At 47.2% G+C, this 15,000-nt stretch overlaps 1 protein-coding gene across 2 annotated transcripts; it reads left to right on the forward strand.

The window, feature by feature from the left end:
• Positions 1 to 297: 297 nt before the first annotated feature.
• nars1 (asparaginyl-tRNA synthetase 1) lies at positions 298 to 12,963 on the forward strand. Of its 2 annotated transcripts, none has more exons than XM_069169073.1 (15): positions 298 to 470; positions 4,646 to 4,728; positions 4,864 to 4,929; positions 5,119 to 5,211; positions 5,391 to 5,480; positions 5,707 to 5,785; positions 5,896 to 5,966; positions 6,820 to 6,906; positions 7,389 to 7,610; positions 8,209 to 8,408; positions 9,216 to 9,351; positions 9,494 to 9,607; positions 10,186 to 10,317; positions 10,970 to 11,101; positions 11,217 to 12,963. In XM_069169073.1, exons 1-15 carry the CDS (start codon positions 428 to 430, stop codon positions 11,346 to 11,348), a joined length of 1,680 nt encoding a protein of 559 aa, XP_069025174.1. In that variant the 5' UTR covers positions 298 to 427; the 3' UTR covers positions 11,349 to 12,963. The 2 variants fall into 2 exon arrangements, with proteins under 2 accessions (XP_069025174.1, XP_069025175.1); XM_069169074.1 differs by having other exon boundaries at positions 298 to 449.
• The last annotated feature ends 2,037 nt before the right edge of the window (positions 12,964 to 15,000 follow it).

The following is a 15,000-nucleotide window of genomic DNA, read 5'->3' on the forward strand; positions in this document are numbered from 1 at the left end:
TATATATATATATATAAAATAGCACATTATTCCTCTTTCTCTCTACAGTTGGACAGTTTTGTTAATTTTCTCAGTATTAATCCGTTTGAGAGTTTTTAACATCATCTTTAATTTTTTTAATTTGAGAGTGAAATAAAAAATTGCCTTAAAAAAATAACCGGTTTTGGGTTTGATTCGTGCTGAGATGCTCGCGGATCTTTTTATTGGCGGACAAAGTCCTCCACCAATCAGGTTGATCGTTTTGGGAAGTGACGTTGCCACGCTGGCCAATCAGCGTAGGGGACCAGTCCCCCCGCCCCTTCTGACGTCAGGTTGTTTGATCGGACCAGCAGACGCCGACGGACCGTCGAGGCTTCATTTACCCGTTTCTCTGAATCAAAGTTGTCCAGTTTCCTCTCGAGCGGGCTGTCGTTGAACCGGAGACGACATGGCGACGGAGATAACAAAAGGTGTGGAACAAATCTCAGTGGGTAAGGAAGAGAAAGCCCGCTGTCAGCTAGCTACACCTAGCTACAGCTAGCCTCCACAGTCATGTGTCCTGCTGATTGCATCAGTTATTTTATAGCGTGTTAGCATGTTAGCATGTTAGCTGACGCGGTTTTTGATTCTGTCGGTCACCGGATCGATATCCGGTTTAAATCCGTTCATACAACCTGTTAACACACTGACTGGGTTCACGGACGAGATCAAACCCGTGTCTGGATGATATGACAGCTGTCAGTCAAGGATCAGTCTGAAACCGCCCTGTTTTATTAATGTACTGTTTTCATGATTATAACATAAAATAAGAAGAGAGATCTGTGACCTTCACTTCATGAGTACTACTAATACTACTACTAATACTACTAACACTACTATTAATACTACTACCATTACTACTAATACTACTACTAATACTACTAACACTACTATTAATACTACTACCATTACTACTAATACTACTACTATTACTACTACTACTAATACTGCTACTATTACTACTACTATTACTAATACTACTACTATTACTACTAATACTACTACTAATACTACTATTACTACTACTACTAATACTACTACTATTACTACTACTATTACTACTACTAATACTACTACTATTACTACTAATACTACTACTACTAATACTACTACTACTAATACTACTACTATTACTACTACTAATACTACTACTATTACTACTAATACTACTATTACTACTACTACTATTACTAATAATACTACTATTACTACTACTATTACTACTAATACTACTATTACTACTACTACTATTACTAATAATACTACTATTACTACTACTATTACTACTAATACTACTAATACTACTAATACTAATACTAATACTACCACTACTACTACTAATACTACTACTACATGATCTGGTAGAAACACCGGATCGACTTTCTCTTTCGTTTCTCACGTTTGTCTCTTGATAACATCGAGACAAACGTCTCGGTAAGTTTCGTTATGAGGATGTTGTTGAAGGAGGAACGAAGTCGGGCCACATTAGTGACTCCACCCTCCCCCTCCGGTCCGGGTTCGTGACTCCACCCTCCCCCTCCGGTCCGGGTTCGTGACTCCACCCTCCCTCTCCGGTTTGGGTTAGTGACTCCGCCCTCCGGTCCGGGTTCGTGACTCCACCCTCCCCCTCCGGTTCGGGTTAGTGACTCCACCCTCCGGTCCGGGTTAGTGACTCCACCCTCCCCCTCCAGTCCGGGTTCGTGACTCCACCCTCCCCCTCCGGTCCGGGTTCGTGACTCCACCCTCCCCCTCCGGTCCGGGTTCGTGACTCCACCCTCCCTCTCCGGTTCGGGTTAGTGACTCCGCCCTCCGGTCCGGGTTCGTGACTCCACCCTCCCCCTCCGGTCTGGGTTCGTGACTCCACCCTCACCCTCCGGTCCGGGTTCGTGACTCCACCCTCCCTCTCCGGTCCGGGTTCGTGACTCCACCCTCCCCCTCCGGTCCAGGTTCGTGACTCCACCCTCCCTCTCCGGTTCGGGTTAGTGACTCCGCCCTCCGGTCCGGGTTAGTGACTCCACCCTCCCCCTCCGGTCCGGGTTCGTGACTCCACCCTCCCTCTCCGGTTCGGGTTAGTGACTCCACCCTGCGGTCCGGGTTAGTGACTCCACCCTCCCCCTCCGGTCCGGGTTCGTGACTCCACCCTCCCTCTCCGGTTCGGGTTAGTGACTCCACCCTCCGGTCCGGGTTAGTGACTCCACCCTCCCCCTCCGGTCCGGGTTCGTGACTCCACCCTCCCTCTCCGGTTCGGGATAGTGACTCCACCCTCCGGTTCGGGTTAGTGACTCCACCCTCCGGTCCGGGTTAGTGACTCCACCCTCCCCCTCCGGTCCGGGTTCGTGACTCCACCCTCCCTCTCCGGTCCGGGTTAGTGACTCCACCCTCCGGTCCGGGTTAGTGACTCCACCCTCCGGTTCGGGTTAGTGACTCCACCCTCCGGTCCGGGTTAGTGACTCCACCCTCCGGTCCGGGTTAGTGACTCCACCCTCCCCCTCCGGTCTGGGTTCGTGACTCCACCCTCCCCCTCCGGTCCGGGTTCGTGACTCCACCCTCCCTCTCCGGTCCGGGTTAGTGACTCCACCCTCCGGTCCGGGTTAGTGACTCCACCCTCCCCCTCCGGTCCGGGTTCGTGACTCCACCCTCCCTCTCCGGTTCGGGTTAGTGACTCCACCCTGCGGTCCGGGTTAGTGACTCCACCCTCCCCCTCCGGTCCGGGTTCGTGACTCCACCCTCCCTCTCCGGTTCGGGTTAGTGACTCCACCCTCCGGTCCGGGTTAGTGACTCCACCCTCCCCCTCCGGTCCGGGTTCGTGACTCCACCCTCCCTCTCCGGTTCGGGATAGTGACTCCACCCTCCGGTTCGGGTTAGTGACTCCACCCTCCGGTCCGGGTTAGTGACTCCACCCTCCCCCTCCGGTCCGGGTTCGTGACTCCACCCTCCCTCTCCGGTCCGGGTTAGTGACTCCACCCTCCCTCTCCGGTCCGGGTTAGTGACTCCACCCTCCGGTTCGGGTTAGTGACTCCACCCTCCGGTCCGGGTTAGTGACTCCACCCTCCGGTTCGGGTTAGTGACTCCACCCTCCGGTCCGGGTTAGTGACTCCACCCTCCGGTCCGGGTTAGTGACTCCACCCTCCCCCTCCGGTCCGGGTTCGTGACTCCACCCTCCCCCTCCGGTCCGGGTTCGTGACTCCACCCTCCCTCTCCGGTCCGGGTTAGTGACTCCACCCTCCGGTCCGGGTTAGTGACTCCACCCTCCGGTCCGGGTTAGTGACTCCACCCTCCCCCTCCGGTCCGGGTTCGTGACTCCACCCTCCCCCTCCGGTCCGGGTTAGTGACTCCACCCTCCCTCTCCGGTCCGGGTTAGTGACTCCACCCTCCCCCTCCGGTCCGGGTTCGTGACTCCACCCTCCCCCTCCGGTCCGGGTTCGTGACTCCACCCTCCCTCTCCGGTCCGGGTTCGTGACTCCACCCTCCCTCTCCGGTCCGGGTTAGTGACTCCACCCTCCGGTCCGGGTTGGTGACTCCACCCTCCCCCTCCGGTCCGGGTTGGTGACTCCACCCTCCCTCTCCGGTTCGGGTTAGTGACTCCACCCTCCCCCTCCGGTCTGGGTTCGTGACTCCACCCTCCCCCTCCGGTCCGGGTTCGTGACTCCACCCTCCCTCTCCGGTCCGGGTTAGTGACTCCACCCTCCGGTCCGGGTTAGTGACTCCACCCTCCGGTCCGGGTTAGTGACTCCACCCTCCCCCTCCGGTCCGGGTTCGTGACTCCACCCTCCCCCTCCGGTCCGGGTTCGTGACTCCACCCTCCCTCTCCGGTCCGGGTTAGTGACTCCACCCTCCCCCTCCGGTCCGGGTTCGTGACTCCACCCTCCGGTCCGGGTTCGTGACTCCACCCTCCCTCTCCGGTCCGGGTTAGTGACTCCACCCTCCGGTCCGGGTTGGTGACTCCACCCTCCCCCTCCGGTCCGGGTTGGTGATCAGGCAGGGTTGACAGCAGACCCTCCACACACCTGTTTTAGGGTCTGGTTGGAATTAGTGACGTCATACAGACACAGGAGCTGCCTCGACATTAGTCGATTGACTTTGTGATAATTTAGCTAATAGTATTCACAGAACTGGACTTCTCATGAATGTTTTCCTGTTGTTAGGACCGTTGAGGAGAGTACAGATGTAAACAGTTGGTGGCGCTGATTCTTTACTCATTAAACCACAGAAGAAGAAGAACGAGATCCAAAACTGAAATAATGGTGGAAAGCAGACATCTCTGTTAGTTTCAGTTTCGGATAATAATAATAATAAAAAAGTTATTTTGTATTGCACCTTCAGAAATGCAGCTCAAAGTGCTTCACAGAAAGAAAATTACATGGTGTTTCATATAAAAACAGATATAAAGGAACCTTTAAAAAAATAGAAATGAGATGAGATGAATGGAAAACGGTTCTGACGATGATGCAGAAAGAGTTGCAGTCGACTCAAATCGTTGCGATCCGGTGATGATGTCATCATTGTGAGAAGCCATCAAACAAAAAAAACATGTCTGTGACGTAACTCTTGAATAACAAGTGTTCTCCTGACAGTTATGAATGCAGGGCTCCGACAGGTGAGTCTCACTGCGTCTCTGTTTTCTCAGGTGAGCTGTACGTGTCGGACAAATGTGGCAGCGACCAGGACGCAGACGGCACGCAGCAGAAACCCTTCAAAACTCCTCTGCAGGTAGGTTGTGTTTGTACTTCAGGTGTGTGATGTTAAAAGTGCCTCCTTATTACCGTTAGTAACGGAGAAGCAGGGATGATGTTTGAACAGTAGATGGCGCTGCACCTCACTGTGTTTCTGACCGAATGCTCACAGGCGCTGCTGTTCACTGGGAAGGAGCCTTTCCCGACCATCTTCGTGGAGTCCCAGAAGGAGGGAGAGGTTGGTTGCAGCTTTTTATTATCTTATCTTGTGTTACATTCAATCGATAGAAATCCTCTTTTTTGCAGGATTTCCAACCACAGCTGTTCTCTCACATTATATATTTTTCTTTTTATTAAACATTAAATCTTTGTCTCTCCACCCGCCTGCTCGTCTTGTTTTGTTGCGTCTTGTCTTGGTGTCGCTCAGCGTTGGGCGGTGATCTCTAAGACGCAGATGAAGAACGCGAAGAAGGCCTTCAACCGCGAGCAAATGAAGAGCGACACCAAAGAGAAGAAGGAGGTTTGTGTTCCAGTATTCGCTTCTATAAGTATTCGCTGTGCTTCTTCGTGATGTTTCCTCCACCGGCGAGTCCAAAAACGGTCCAGGATGGACGTACTCGGTTCCCTGTGCAGTTTTCCGACGTGTTATTCTTGTCTATCTCGTGTTCAGCTTCTTTCAGTGTTGTGTTTGTCGTGCAGACTGACGACACCGAGAGGAGAGAGAAGAATCTGGAAGAAGCCAAGAAGATCGTCCTCATGAAGGACGTCAGCCTGCCGGAGCCCGAGACGGTCGGTTAACCAATCACAGCGGGTTGTGTTCAGAGATGACGAGCGTCTTATGTTTTAATGATGTAGCACAAACAGCACAAGCCATCTTAAAACTCTTAACAAATATGAGCAGATATTCAGTTGTGTCCTTCAGACACATTTACATTTTTACCAGAAACTTCTGAGTGAGACCTCGTGATTCCTCTTCATGTTTAATGACCTGAAGATGTCGACTGTGTTTTTCCAGGTTAAAATCCATCAGCTGGAGCCGAAGAGAGGCCAGAGAGTCAAAGTGTTCGGATGGGTTCATCGCCTCCGGAGACAAGGTGAGGAGCACCAGAACAAATCCAACTGCTGAGTGTGAAGACGGTTAACAGATTTAAACTGTCACTTTGATTTACTGTTGATTTGATTTGATTTTTTTTGTCTCCTTCAGGGAAGAACCTGATGTTCATCGTGCTGAGAGACGGAACTGGTTTCCTCCAGTGTGTCCTGTCGGATCAGCTGGTACAACTTTATTACTTTTTACACTTTGTGCTGACTTGTTCATGTAGTTCATGTTTGTAGATAACAAGTCCCTGCAGAGGTTTTCTGGGATTGTTACGATCAAAAATGTTTGATTTTTGTAGCAGAAAAGCTCCTAAAAGGTCCTAAAAGCTGCGTATGTTTCCAGAACAGACCGTCTGTGACTGGAATATAGAAACAAGGACTACATCAGCCTTTCAAAATAAGAGCTTTAGATGCTGTTTAATTCATGTTCATTCAACACATAGACCTGCTGGATGAAACAAACAAAGAGACGTCTCTGACAACTGGACGTGTGGAGAAAACTCATTTAACATCCAGTAATATGGAATCACTTCCTCTGATCACAAACATTTAATCACATCATTTTAATGTGAAGACCACATTTCCCACAAACCCCGTCACTTCCTGTTTCTCCTCTTGTTCCTGTTCCTCCGTGAACAGAGTTTTATTTAGAGATGAAAACAGGAACAGAGACTTTCTGGTGAAATGAAGAGTTATTGTTAATAAAGTCAGTTTTATTTGAAAAGATTTTCTTTATGATGTTAATACTTTCAGCTCAGATTCTGATGACGACGTTTTTTGCAGAAAAATCACGGGAATAAAAAAAAATTGCAAGCTCAAATAATGCAGTCTGCTTGAATTTGCGTTAATTATTGGGATCGCAACATCAACATCTTCTGGAGGGACTTGTGTAACAATTCAAGTAAACCTTTTCAAGCAGACACGTGATTGTTCCAGCAGATCACCTGAGAGGAGCTACAGCTGGTTTGCTGCACTTCAAACATATTTTTCACGGTGATTGTGACGACCTGGTGTTTTGTCTTGTGTTTAGTGTCAGTGCTACAACGGCCTGATGTTGTCCACGGAGAGTACTGTCGCTCTCTACGGGACCGTCACCGCAGTTCCTGAAGGGAAACAGGTAAACACACCTGCTGCCGTTCAACCAGGACGTTTCCATCCGCTGTATTAACCTGCTCGCTGAATATAAACACAGCAGCTCTGTAATCACACAAATAATGATCCTGTTGAAACCATCAGTAGATTTTAGTGGTCGAATTTGCTGCTTTTCTTTCCCTTTTTTTGTTTTTTTTAAATAAAATGTTTTGGGGTGTTTGACTGATGGACATCAGAACACATCTTCAACTGAAACTTTATCGACTGAAAATGAACCTGTGATGAGAATGAATATTAATTGCAGCTCTAAATTGAAGTTTGAACCAAAACTCGGTTCAGAAACAGTTTGTTTCTCATGAGGAAGGGAACTACTGAGCCAAACATCTTTTTCCAGTGTGAAACTGAACTTCTCTGACATGGATGAGGACTTATTAATCAGTAATGCTCGTGGATGCGACTCGGACACGTGAGAGTCGTTGGCTCACTTCTGCTCTCGTCCTCCTGCAGGCGCCCGGAGGCCACGAGCTGCACTGCGACTTCTGGGAGCTGATTGGCTTAGCTCCGGCCGGCGGCGCCGACAACCTGCTGAACGAAGAGTCGGACGTGGACGTCCAGCTGAACAACCGACACATGCTGATCAGAGGAGAGAACGTCTCCAAGATCCTGCGAGTCCGCTCCACCGTCACTCAGTGCTTCAGGGACCACTTCTTCAGCTCCGGATACTACGAGGTGAAGCTCGCAGCTTTAACATCAGCAGAACAAGATGGAGGAGGTTTCTCATCGTTAGCTCGTGTGTCTCTTTACACAGTTTATTAATTATAACTCAAAATGCACCAAACTGAAAGTGAACAAACCTACAAATGCATTTGATAAATGCAACGCAGAGAGAGAGAGAGAGAGAGAGAGAGACGTCGGAGGAGGGGGAGGGGAGGAGGAGGAGGAAAGGAGGAGGAGGAGAGGAGGAGAAGGAGGAGGGCCGTTCCTGAATAAACTTATAATCCCTAACATGTCGGTCTGATGGACTTGTAAACACCTAATGGTTGCCATGGTAACAGCAAGCACAGGAAAGACTCAGAGCAGCTGCAGCAGAGGAGCAGAACTTCACAATAAAAGTTACCGAGTGTGGGATACTTTTAATTTGAAGGATCAGTACAAAGAAATGTTGCAGTAACTTAATGCAGCTGTGACTGCAGGTGAGAGACGACGCAGTGAGGCTTCAGATCAGAGATCAGTTTCTCCAGTAATGTCCCTCACCAACCCGCTCTGGATCACACACTCTGTAACTGCTGTTTGTTTGTTTGTTTGTTTGTTGTCGTCCCCGGTGCAGATCACTCCTCCCACCCTGGTGCAGACTCAGGTGGAGGGCGGCTCCACGCTCTTCAACCTGAACTACTTTGGCGAGGAGGCGTACCTGACGCAGTCCTCGCAGCTCTACCTGGAGACCTGCATCCCGGCCCTCGGAGACACCTTCTGCATCGCCCAGTCCTACCGGGCCGAGCAGTCCCGCACCCGCAGACACCTGTCAGAGTGAGTCAGCTCATCGCCGTGGTAACGACGAACACCCGAGGGACGTCCGTGTATTCACAGGGCGGTTATAAGTGTGAGTGGTTATTCAGACTGTTACAGCGTCCTGGTTCCTGTTTGGTCTCCGGTTTAGGAAAGAAAACGTCTCCTGGATTTAAAATGAACGACGAACCCGACAAACTCGTGTGTTTATCTGATCCGGCGGTGGTTTCCTGTTCTGTTGGACACACACACACACACACACACACACACACACACACACACACACACACACACACACACACACACACACACACACACACACACACTCACTCACACTCACTCACACACACACACACACACACACACACACACACACACACACACACAGTACAAGGGAGTCTCAGGCCTCCGTCTCACACTTCCTTTGCTGGTTTCAGACCACATTGTTGTTGGTGTCTTGAAGCAGCTCACAAAGAAAGAAAACGGACATTAATTTTCCTTCAGGAACTAAAGCACATGTTGTTTTCAAATTGCTGAGTCGTACAATGTCCCACAAACATGGTTCAGATATTTCCAGATTCTTGACAATCTCCTCTTAACATTGATGAAAACATTTCTTTACTGCCAAACAATGACAGATTTGGATAATGTTACTTTGCATGCAGATTATTTGTAGTTAAGTGGATTTTGACTCGAGATGCACTTCGACAGATTGTTTAAATAAAGCTAATAGTAGTAAAAACCATCATGTTTATCACTGTTTGTGGATTGTTTTCTGTCTCCTGCCCTCGATTACTTACGTCTGTCCACATTATTTCCTGTGCTCAGGTACACTCACATCGAGGCCGAGTGTCCCTTCATCTCCTTCGAGGATCTGCTGAGCCGACTGGAGGAGCTGGTGTGTGACGTGGTGGACCGAGTGCTGAAGTCTCCGGCCGCACAGCTGCTGTACGACATCAACCCGGTACGACACGCTGAAACACGCTCAAACTGAAGGAGGATTTGAATAACTGTTCTGGAGCCTTTCATCGCACGGTCTTCGTGTTTGGTTGGAACAATGATGTTGAAGTTCATATTTTCTTTTGTTTGATGATGTTTTTTTTCAGAACTTCAAACCTCCCAAGAGGCCGTTCAAGAGGATGAACTACACCGAAGCCATCGAGTGGCTCCGAGAGCACGACGTCAAGAAGGACGACGGATCCTACTACGAGTTTGGAGAGGTGACACACACACACACACACACACACACGCACAGACACGCGCGCACACACACACGCACACAGACACACACACACACACGCACAGACACGCGCGCACACACAGACAGACAGATACACAGACGCACACACACACACATGTGCAGTTGTGTAGGTGTGTAGTTGTGTAGCAGGCAGTCAAAGGTCTGAAGGTTGAACTATTGCTGAAGTTGATTGTGTTCAGTTGAAGTGAGGAGCTGCTCATCAGATCGTCAGCAGCTGCAGTGCTCCGTCACACCTGTAGAGGGCGCTGCTGCACCTGCTGGTCACTTCAGCTCAAACAGCAGAAACACAAACTGTGTTCAGGAGTTTTTCACCACATTCAGTATGTTGCTAATCAATCATAATACTGTGTTCAATCTGATTGTGTTGTTTACATCTATTTTGTGATTATTAGGCCTTTAGTCAATAATTAAGATTCGTCTTTTTTTGGGAAAATAGAAAATCAAGGAAGGTTTGACTTTGTATTAACGTGGTTTTATGTTTGTACGTGGAACCTTTTTGCTTGGTTTTGAATTGTCGTGCCTCTTTCTTTGTTTCAGGACATCCCCGAGGCTCCTGAGAGGTTGATGACGGACGCCATCAACGAGACCATCCTGCTCTGTCGCTTCCCGGCTGAGATCAAGTCCTTCTACATGATGCGCTGCCCGGAGGACCGACGGCTCACCGAGTCGGTACGACCGTCACCGACCCCGCTGGAGTCGCACGTTTAGCCTCAAGGACGAGTGTCCACAGCAGCTGCTTTAGGAACAGCTCCATGTTTCCATGTTTATCTGAGGTGGAAACGGATGCAGCATCTTATCACCATATTTTCCGTGTTGTATCAATACACAGACGCCAAGTATATTATCAATAAAACATGGGTCAGATGCCGGCAGCGAACACGGTGTCGCTCCGTCTGTCTGTTTGCTGCAGGAATAATAAATAAACATCAGATTTTAGATGTTGATAAAGTTTTCCTTTGGGGACATAATTGATATTTAAATTGCCATGTTTGTTATTCTGATTACTCAGCATATCACAAAATGTTTAAAATCGTGACTTAAATCTCGTCATAATAACAAATGGTGGGGCCTCTGTTTGATTCCCACCTCCAATTAAAGACTAATTAAATCAGTGAATAATCAAGTTTTGAATAATGAGACCTCGAGAAGGCATTTTTACTGTACTGGAAGCATCTGAGAGTTTCATCGACAGTGAACTCAAAAGAACGGATTGCAATTCAATGAAAGCACGAGCGAGTCAGAAACAAATTCTGACCAGATATTTACATATTTATTATTATAAAACAGAACTTGGAAATAAAGGTCTGTTTCTGATTTTTAGGTCGACGTGTTGATGCCAAATGTCGGCGAGATCGTCGGGGGCTCGATGCGTATCTGGGACGCTGAGGAGCTGCTGGATGGATACAAGAGGGAGGAAATCGACCCGACGCCTTACTACTGGTACACCGACCAGGTAGGACACGCAGGACGCTGGGACACGGACACATCTGGATTCTCTCAACCTGTCCTCTCTCATGGCCTCACTCTTACTGTGTGTGTGTGTCTCTGTGTGTGTGTGTGTGTTTCAGAGGAAGTACGGCTCATGTCCTCATGGTGGTTACGGTCTGGGTCTGGAGCGTTTCCTCACCTGGCTGCTGAACAGACATCACATCAGAGACGTCTGCCTGTACCCAAGATTCATCCAGCGCTGCCGGCCCTGAGAATGCCCCCCAACTCTCCCCCCCCCCCCCTCACACACACACACACACACACACACACACACACACACACACACACACACACACACACACACACACACACACACACACAGAGAGACATACCCACCCATCCACGCTTCGGTAACCAGCATGTGGCAGCAGCTCTGTTGACCATAAAAAAAAAAGTGATGCTTCATATTAAATCAAATATCAGACTTCATAGTTTTGTGGCTGTAGCTGTATGATTTTCTGTTTTAAACCAAAATTACGAGGAGATAAAAGTGAACACGATGTTGGCCGTCCCTCCCGATGTGCTCCGCCTCAAACTTAACAGCTTCGTCCTGGTTTTGTTCTGTGACTTGGAAACGGGTGTTTTCTGCCTCTGAAGACGCTCGTTGCCGTCGACTCTAATTCTGTCGTATCTGCAAATCCTCGGCTTGAATGCTGCAGAATAATAACTTTCCCCTCCTTAAGTTTATTTATTCAAACCATCCATTCAGGTCGAGGTTACTTTTCCTTTTAGACTTGCAGCTCTTACGTCAGCCTTCAAAGTAACCAGCGTTCAGGTTCAAGTTCATTTCAGATTTCTTTTGACAAAAGACGATCAAACTTTGAAAAGTTCAAATCAAAATCATTTCAAAAGTTTGAAGCTGAAAAAACTTCAGAAACATGAAGTCTGACTCAGGAAGGAAAACAGATTCACTGAGTGTCAGCCGTGTTCTTCTGGAGACACCAGACAGAAAAATATCATGTGAGCATTGCAGTATTTACAAAATATATTACACACACACACACACACACACACACACACACACACACACACACACACACACACACTCACTCACTCACTCACTCACACACTCACTCACTCACTCACTCACACACACACACACACACTCACACACACACACACACACACACACACACACACACACACACACACACACTCACTCACTCACTCACTCACTCACTCACACACTCACTCACTCACACACACACACACACACACACACACACACACACACACACACTCACTCACTCACTCACTCACTCACTCACTCACTCACTCACACACACACACACTCTCTCACATACTCACACACACACACACACACTCACTCACTCACTCACTCACTCACTCACTCACTCACTCACACACACACACTCACACACACACACACACACACTCTCTCACACACACACACTCACACACACACACACACACACACACACACTCTCTCACACACACACACACACACACACTCTCTCACACACACACTCTCTCACACACACACACTCACACACACACTGCTCCTCCCTCCATCCTGACTTCCTCTCTGCAGTTGAGTGAAGTTCATTCGGAGAAGCATCTCTTCTTCTGCACACTTTTCTTCTTCTGGGGAACATTTGACTTCCTTCCTTCATGTAGAGCTCAGCAGGAAGTGACCCGTCGGCAGGAAGTGACCCGTCGGCAGCGGTCGGTCCGTCACATGAAGACGATGGCTGGTTCAGAAACGTGACGTCGAGGGTTTCATTGTGTTCGTCTGCTCGGCCTTTTCATCAGAACAAAACTTTGCCTCATTAAACTGCACTTAAATAAAATGTGATTGAAACGCGAGTTTGTTTGAGTTTTATTTTTTTTTTTTCGGTTCGGCTGTTTAGATCATTTAGTTTCTATTTTCAGATCACGCTTTTATTTTGAAAGGTAATTTATACCAAAACAAGTTGCTCAACTGCTGAATATTTAATCTGACAATCGACTTTCATTTTCTTTATTTCCCTTTTTGTCTGATGGAGTTTCTGTATGTGACTCATTTTAAACATGCAAAGTGTTTTACAAAAGCAATAAAACAGTAAATTTACATGTGAAACACTTTTTTTAAGGCAAAAGATTCTTGTTATTGAACAACAGGAGAAATCTCCAGTTTATTGCTTTGCTTATTTCACACCGTTCGTTTCATTCATGTACAAACACATTTTAACGTTGAGTCTTTTCTCAGATGTGCGAAGGTGAAAAGATGAAAGTCATGTTTCTGATATTCGGCATGAAGTCTCCGACCCGCCGACAGACCTCAGTGTTTAGTATCTTTTCTTGAAATGCTTCAAAGCAGCTTCCTTCTTGTGATGTTTGTTACGGGGAACTTTCAATCTTCCTTACAGCAGGTGAAATACTCGAGAGGGTTCAAATCATAAAGTGGAATAACTTTCTACATATCTGGACTAAATGTTCACTTCTGCCTCCGACTGACCTCGACGGATGAGAAGAGACTGAAGAGAAGTTCAAAGTGGACTTTTGCCTTCTCAGAGGGAAGTTGGTTGGACGTGAGGACTTCCTTCTTTGTGTGTTTGTTCGGACACAGTTCCTCTTCGACTTGCTTCTCCGTTCCCGTAATTTCTAAAAGGAAGAAGGAAATGCAGCTCGTTGTTCTGGATCAACTGGAATCATTGAAGAGGAATGTCTGCGTTTCAAAAGAGACGTCCTTTGTTTATCTGAAACCTTTGTTGAGCTCAGACAAGTGTTTTCCAGGAAGTTCAAATGTTTCCTATTGTTTTGCTTTTCAGGATCACAAAGTCCAGTTTTCTTCCATCAGAGCCGGTGGTTAAATGTCAGCACTGCTTCGATCAATAATCACTTTCATAACAGTACTTTAAAAAAACAAACATGTTCATTTCCACCTTTAATTCTCATCTTAATCTGACTCTCCATCCTTCGGTGATATATTCTCACCAATCGCAGGTGAGTTACTTTATTTTGAGAATAAAAGGGAATAAAAGGGATCGTTATCTGAGAGACACCCAAACAGCCCCGCAGAAAGTCAGATAAGGGGAACCTGAGGTCACACTGACCTTGACCTTTGGCCTTTCCCCTTCAAAATGGAATCGGTTCATCTTTGGTATCAAGTAAATGGTTTTACCAAGTTTGACCAAATTCCCTTTATGTGTTTTTGAGATATCGCTTTCGAAAGAATGGGATGGACGGACGGACGGACAACCCGAACACATATATAGACCTTTTAAATGTAATTGGACACTTTATGAAGGTATTTCTGTCTTTATTATGCAAAAAAAAAAATAATACAGTTTTGAAAGCAAATTTCTCGCACTGCAATTAAAACTCGAGTTTGTAAGTAAAAACAAATAAACTGAGAATTAAATTCTTTGCTCTTCCAGTTTTGATAGTTTTGGTCACAGAAGTAAGAGTTTTGCTCATAAAACGAAACTTTTTGGCTGCAAATTGAAAACATTTTGTTCTCACTTGGCTCCTAAATGTTTTTGTGGGTTTGAATGCAGACGTAAACAGGAACAACAACAGAAATGTTCTCTGCTGCCGATGTTCCTTCATGAGGTACGAACAGGTTACACAGAAGAGACCGACCTCTGCACTGATATGATCTTAGAACACGCGCTGTCTAAAGTGGGCGTGGCCGGCACTGACCCTGGGCGGAGTTATCTTACAATTTAGACAACGTACATGTGACGTCAAAATAAGATAAGGACTTCGCGTCAAACAGGTCAGAGTAAGCAAGCGTCCGACCGGAAGTTTGCCCAAATCCTCTCCATAATAAAACATTCGTCACGCCCTCCCCAAAAACAGTAAAAGCAAAAGTGTCAAAAACAAATACTTGTTTAACACAACAATGAATATTATGGTAAA

The sequence above is a fragment of the Embiotoca jacksoni genome, unplaced genomic scaffold (assembly GCF_022577435.1).
Source record: "Embiotoca jacksoni isolate LCO1_2020_lvr unplaced genomic scaffold, fEmbJac1.0.p SCAF_42, whole genome shotgun sequence".
NCBI classification, from domain to species: Eukaryota; Metazoa; Chordata; class Actinopteri; family Embiotocidae; genus Embiotoca; species Embiotoca jacksoni.

Coding starts and splice junctions, on each gene's coding strand:
- nars1 (XM_069169073.1), top strand. CDS start 428: ATGGCGACGGAGATAACAAAAGGTGTGGAACAAATCTCAGTGG. Junction 4,930..5,118: donor AGTCCCAGAAGGAGGGAGAG/GTTGGTTGCAGC, acceptor GGTGTCGCTCAG/CGTTGGGCGGTGATCTCTAA. Junction 8,409..9,215: donor ACCCGCAGACACCTGTCAGA/GTGAGTCAGCTC, acceptor TCCTGTGCTCAG/GTACACTCACATCGAGGCCG.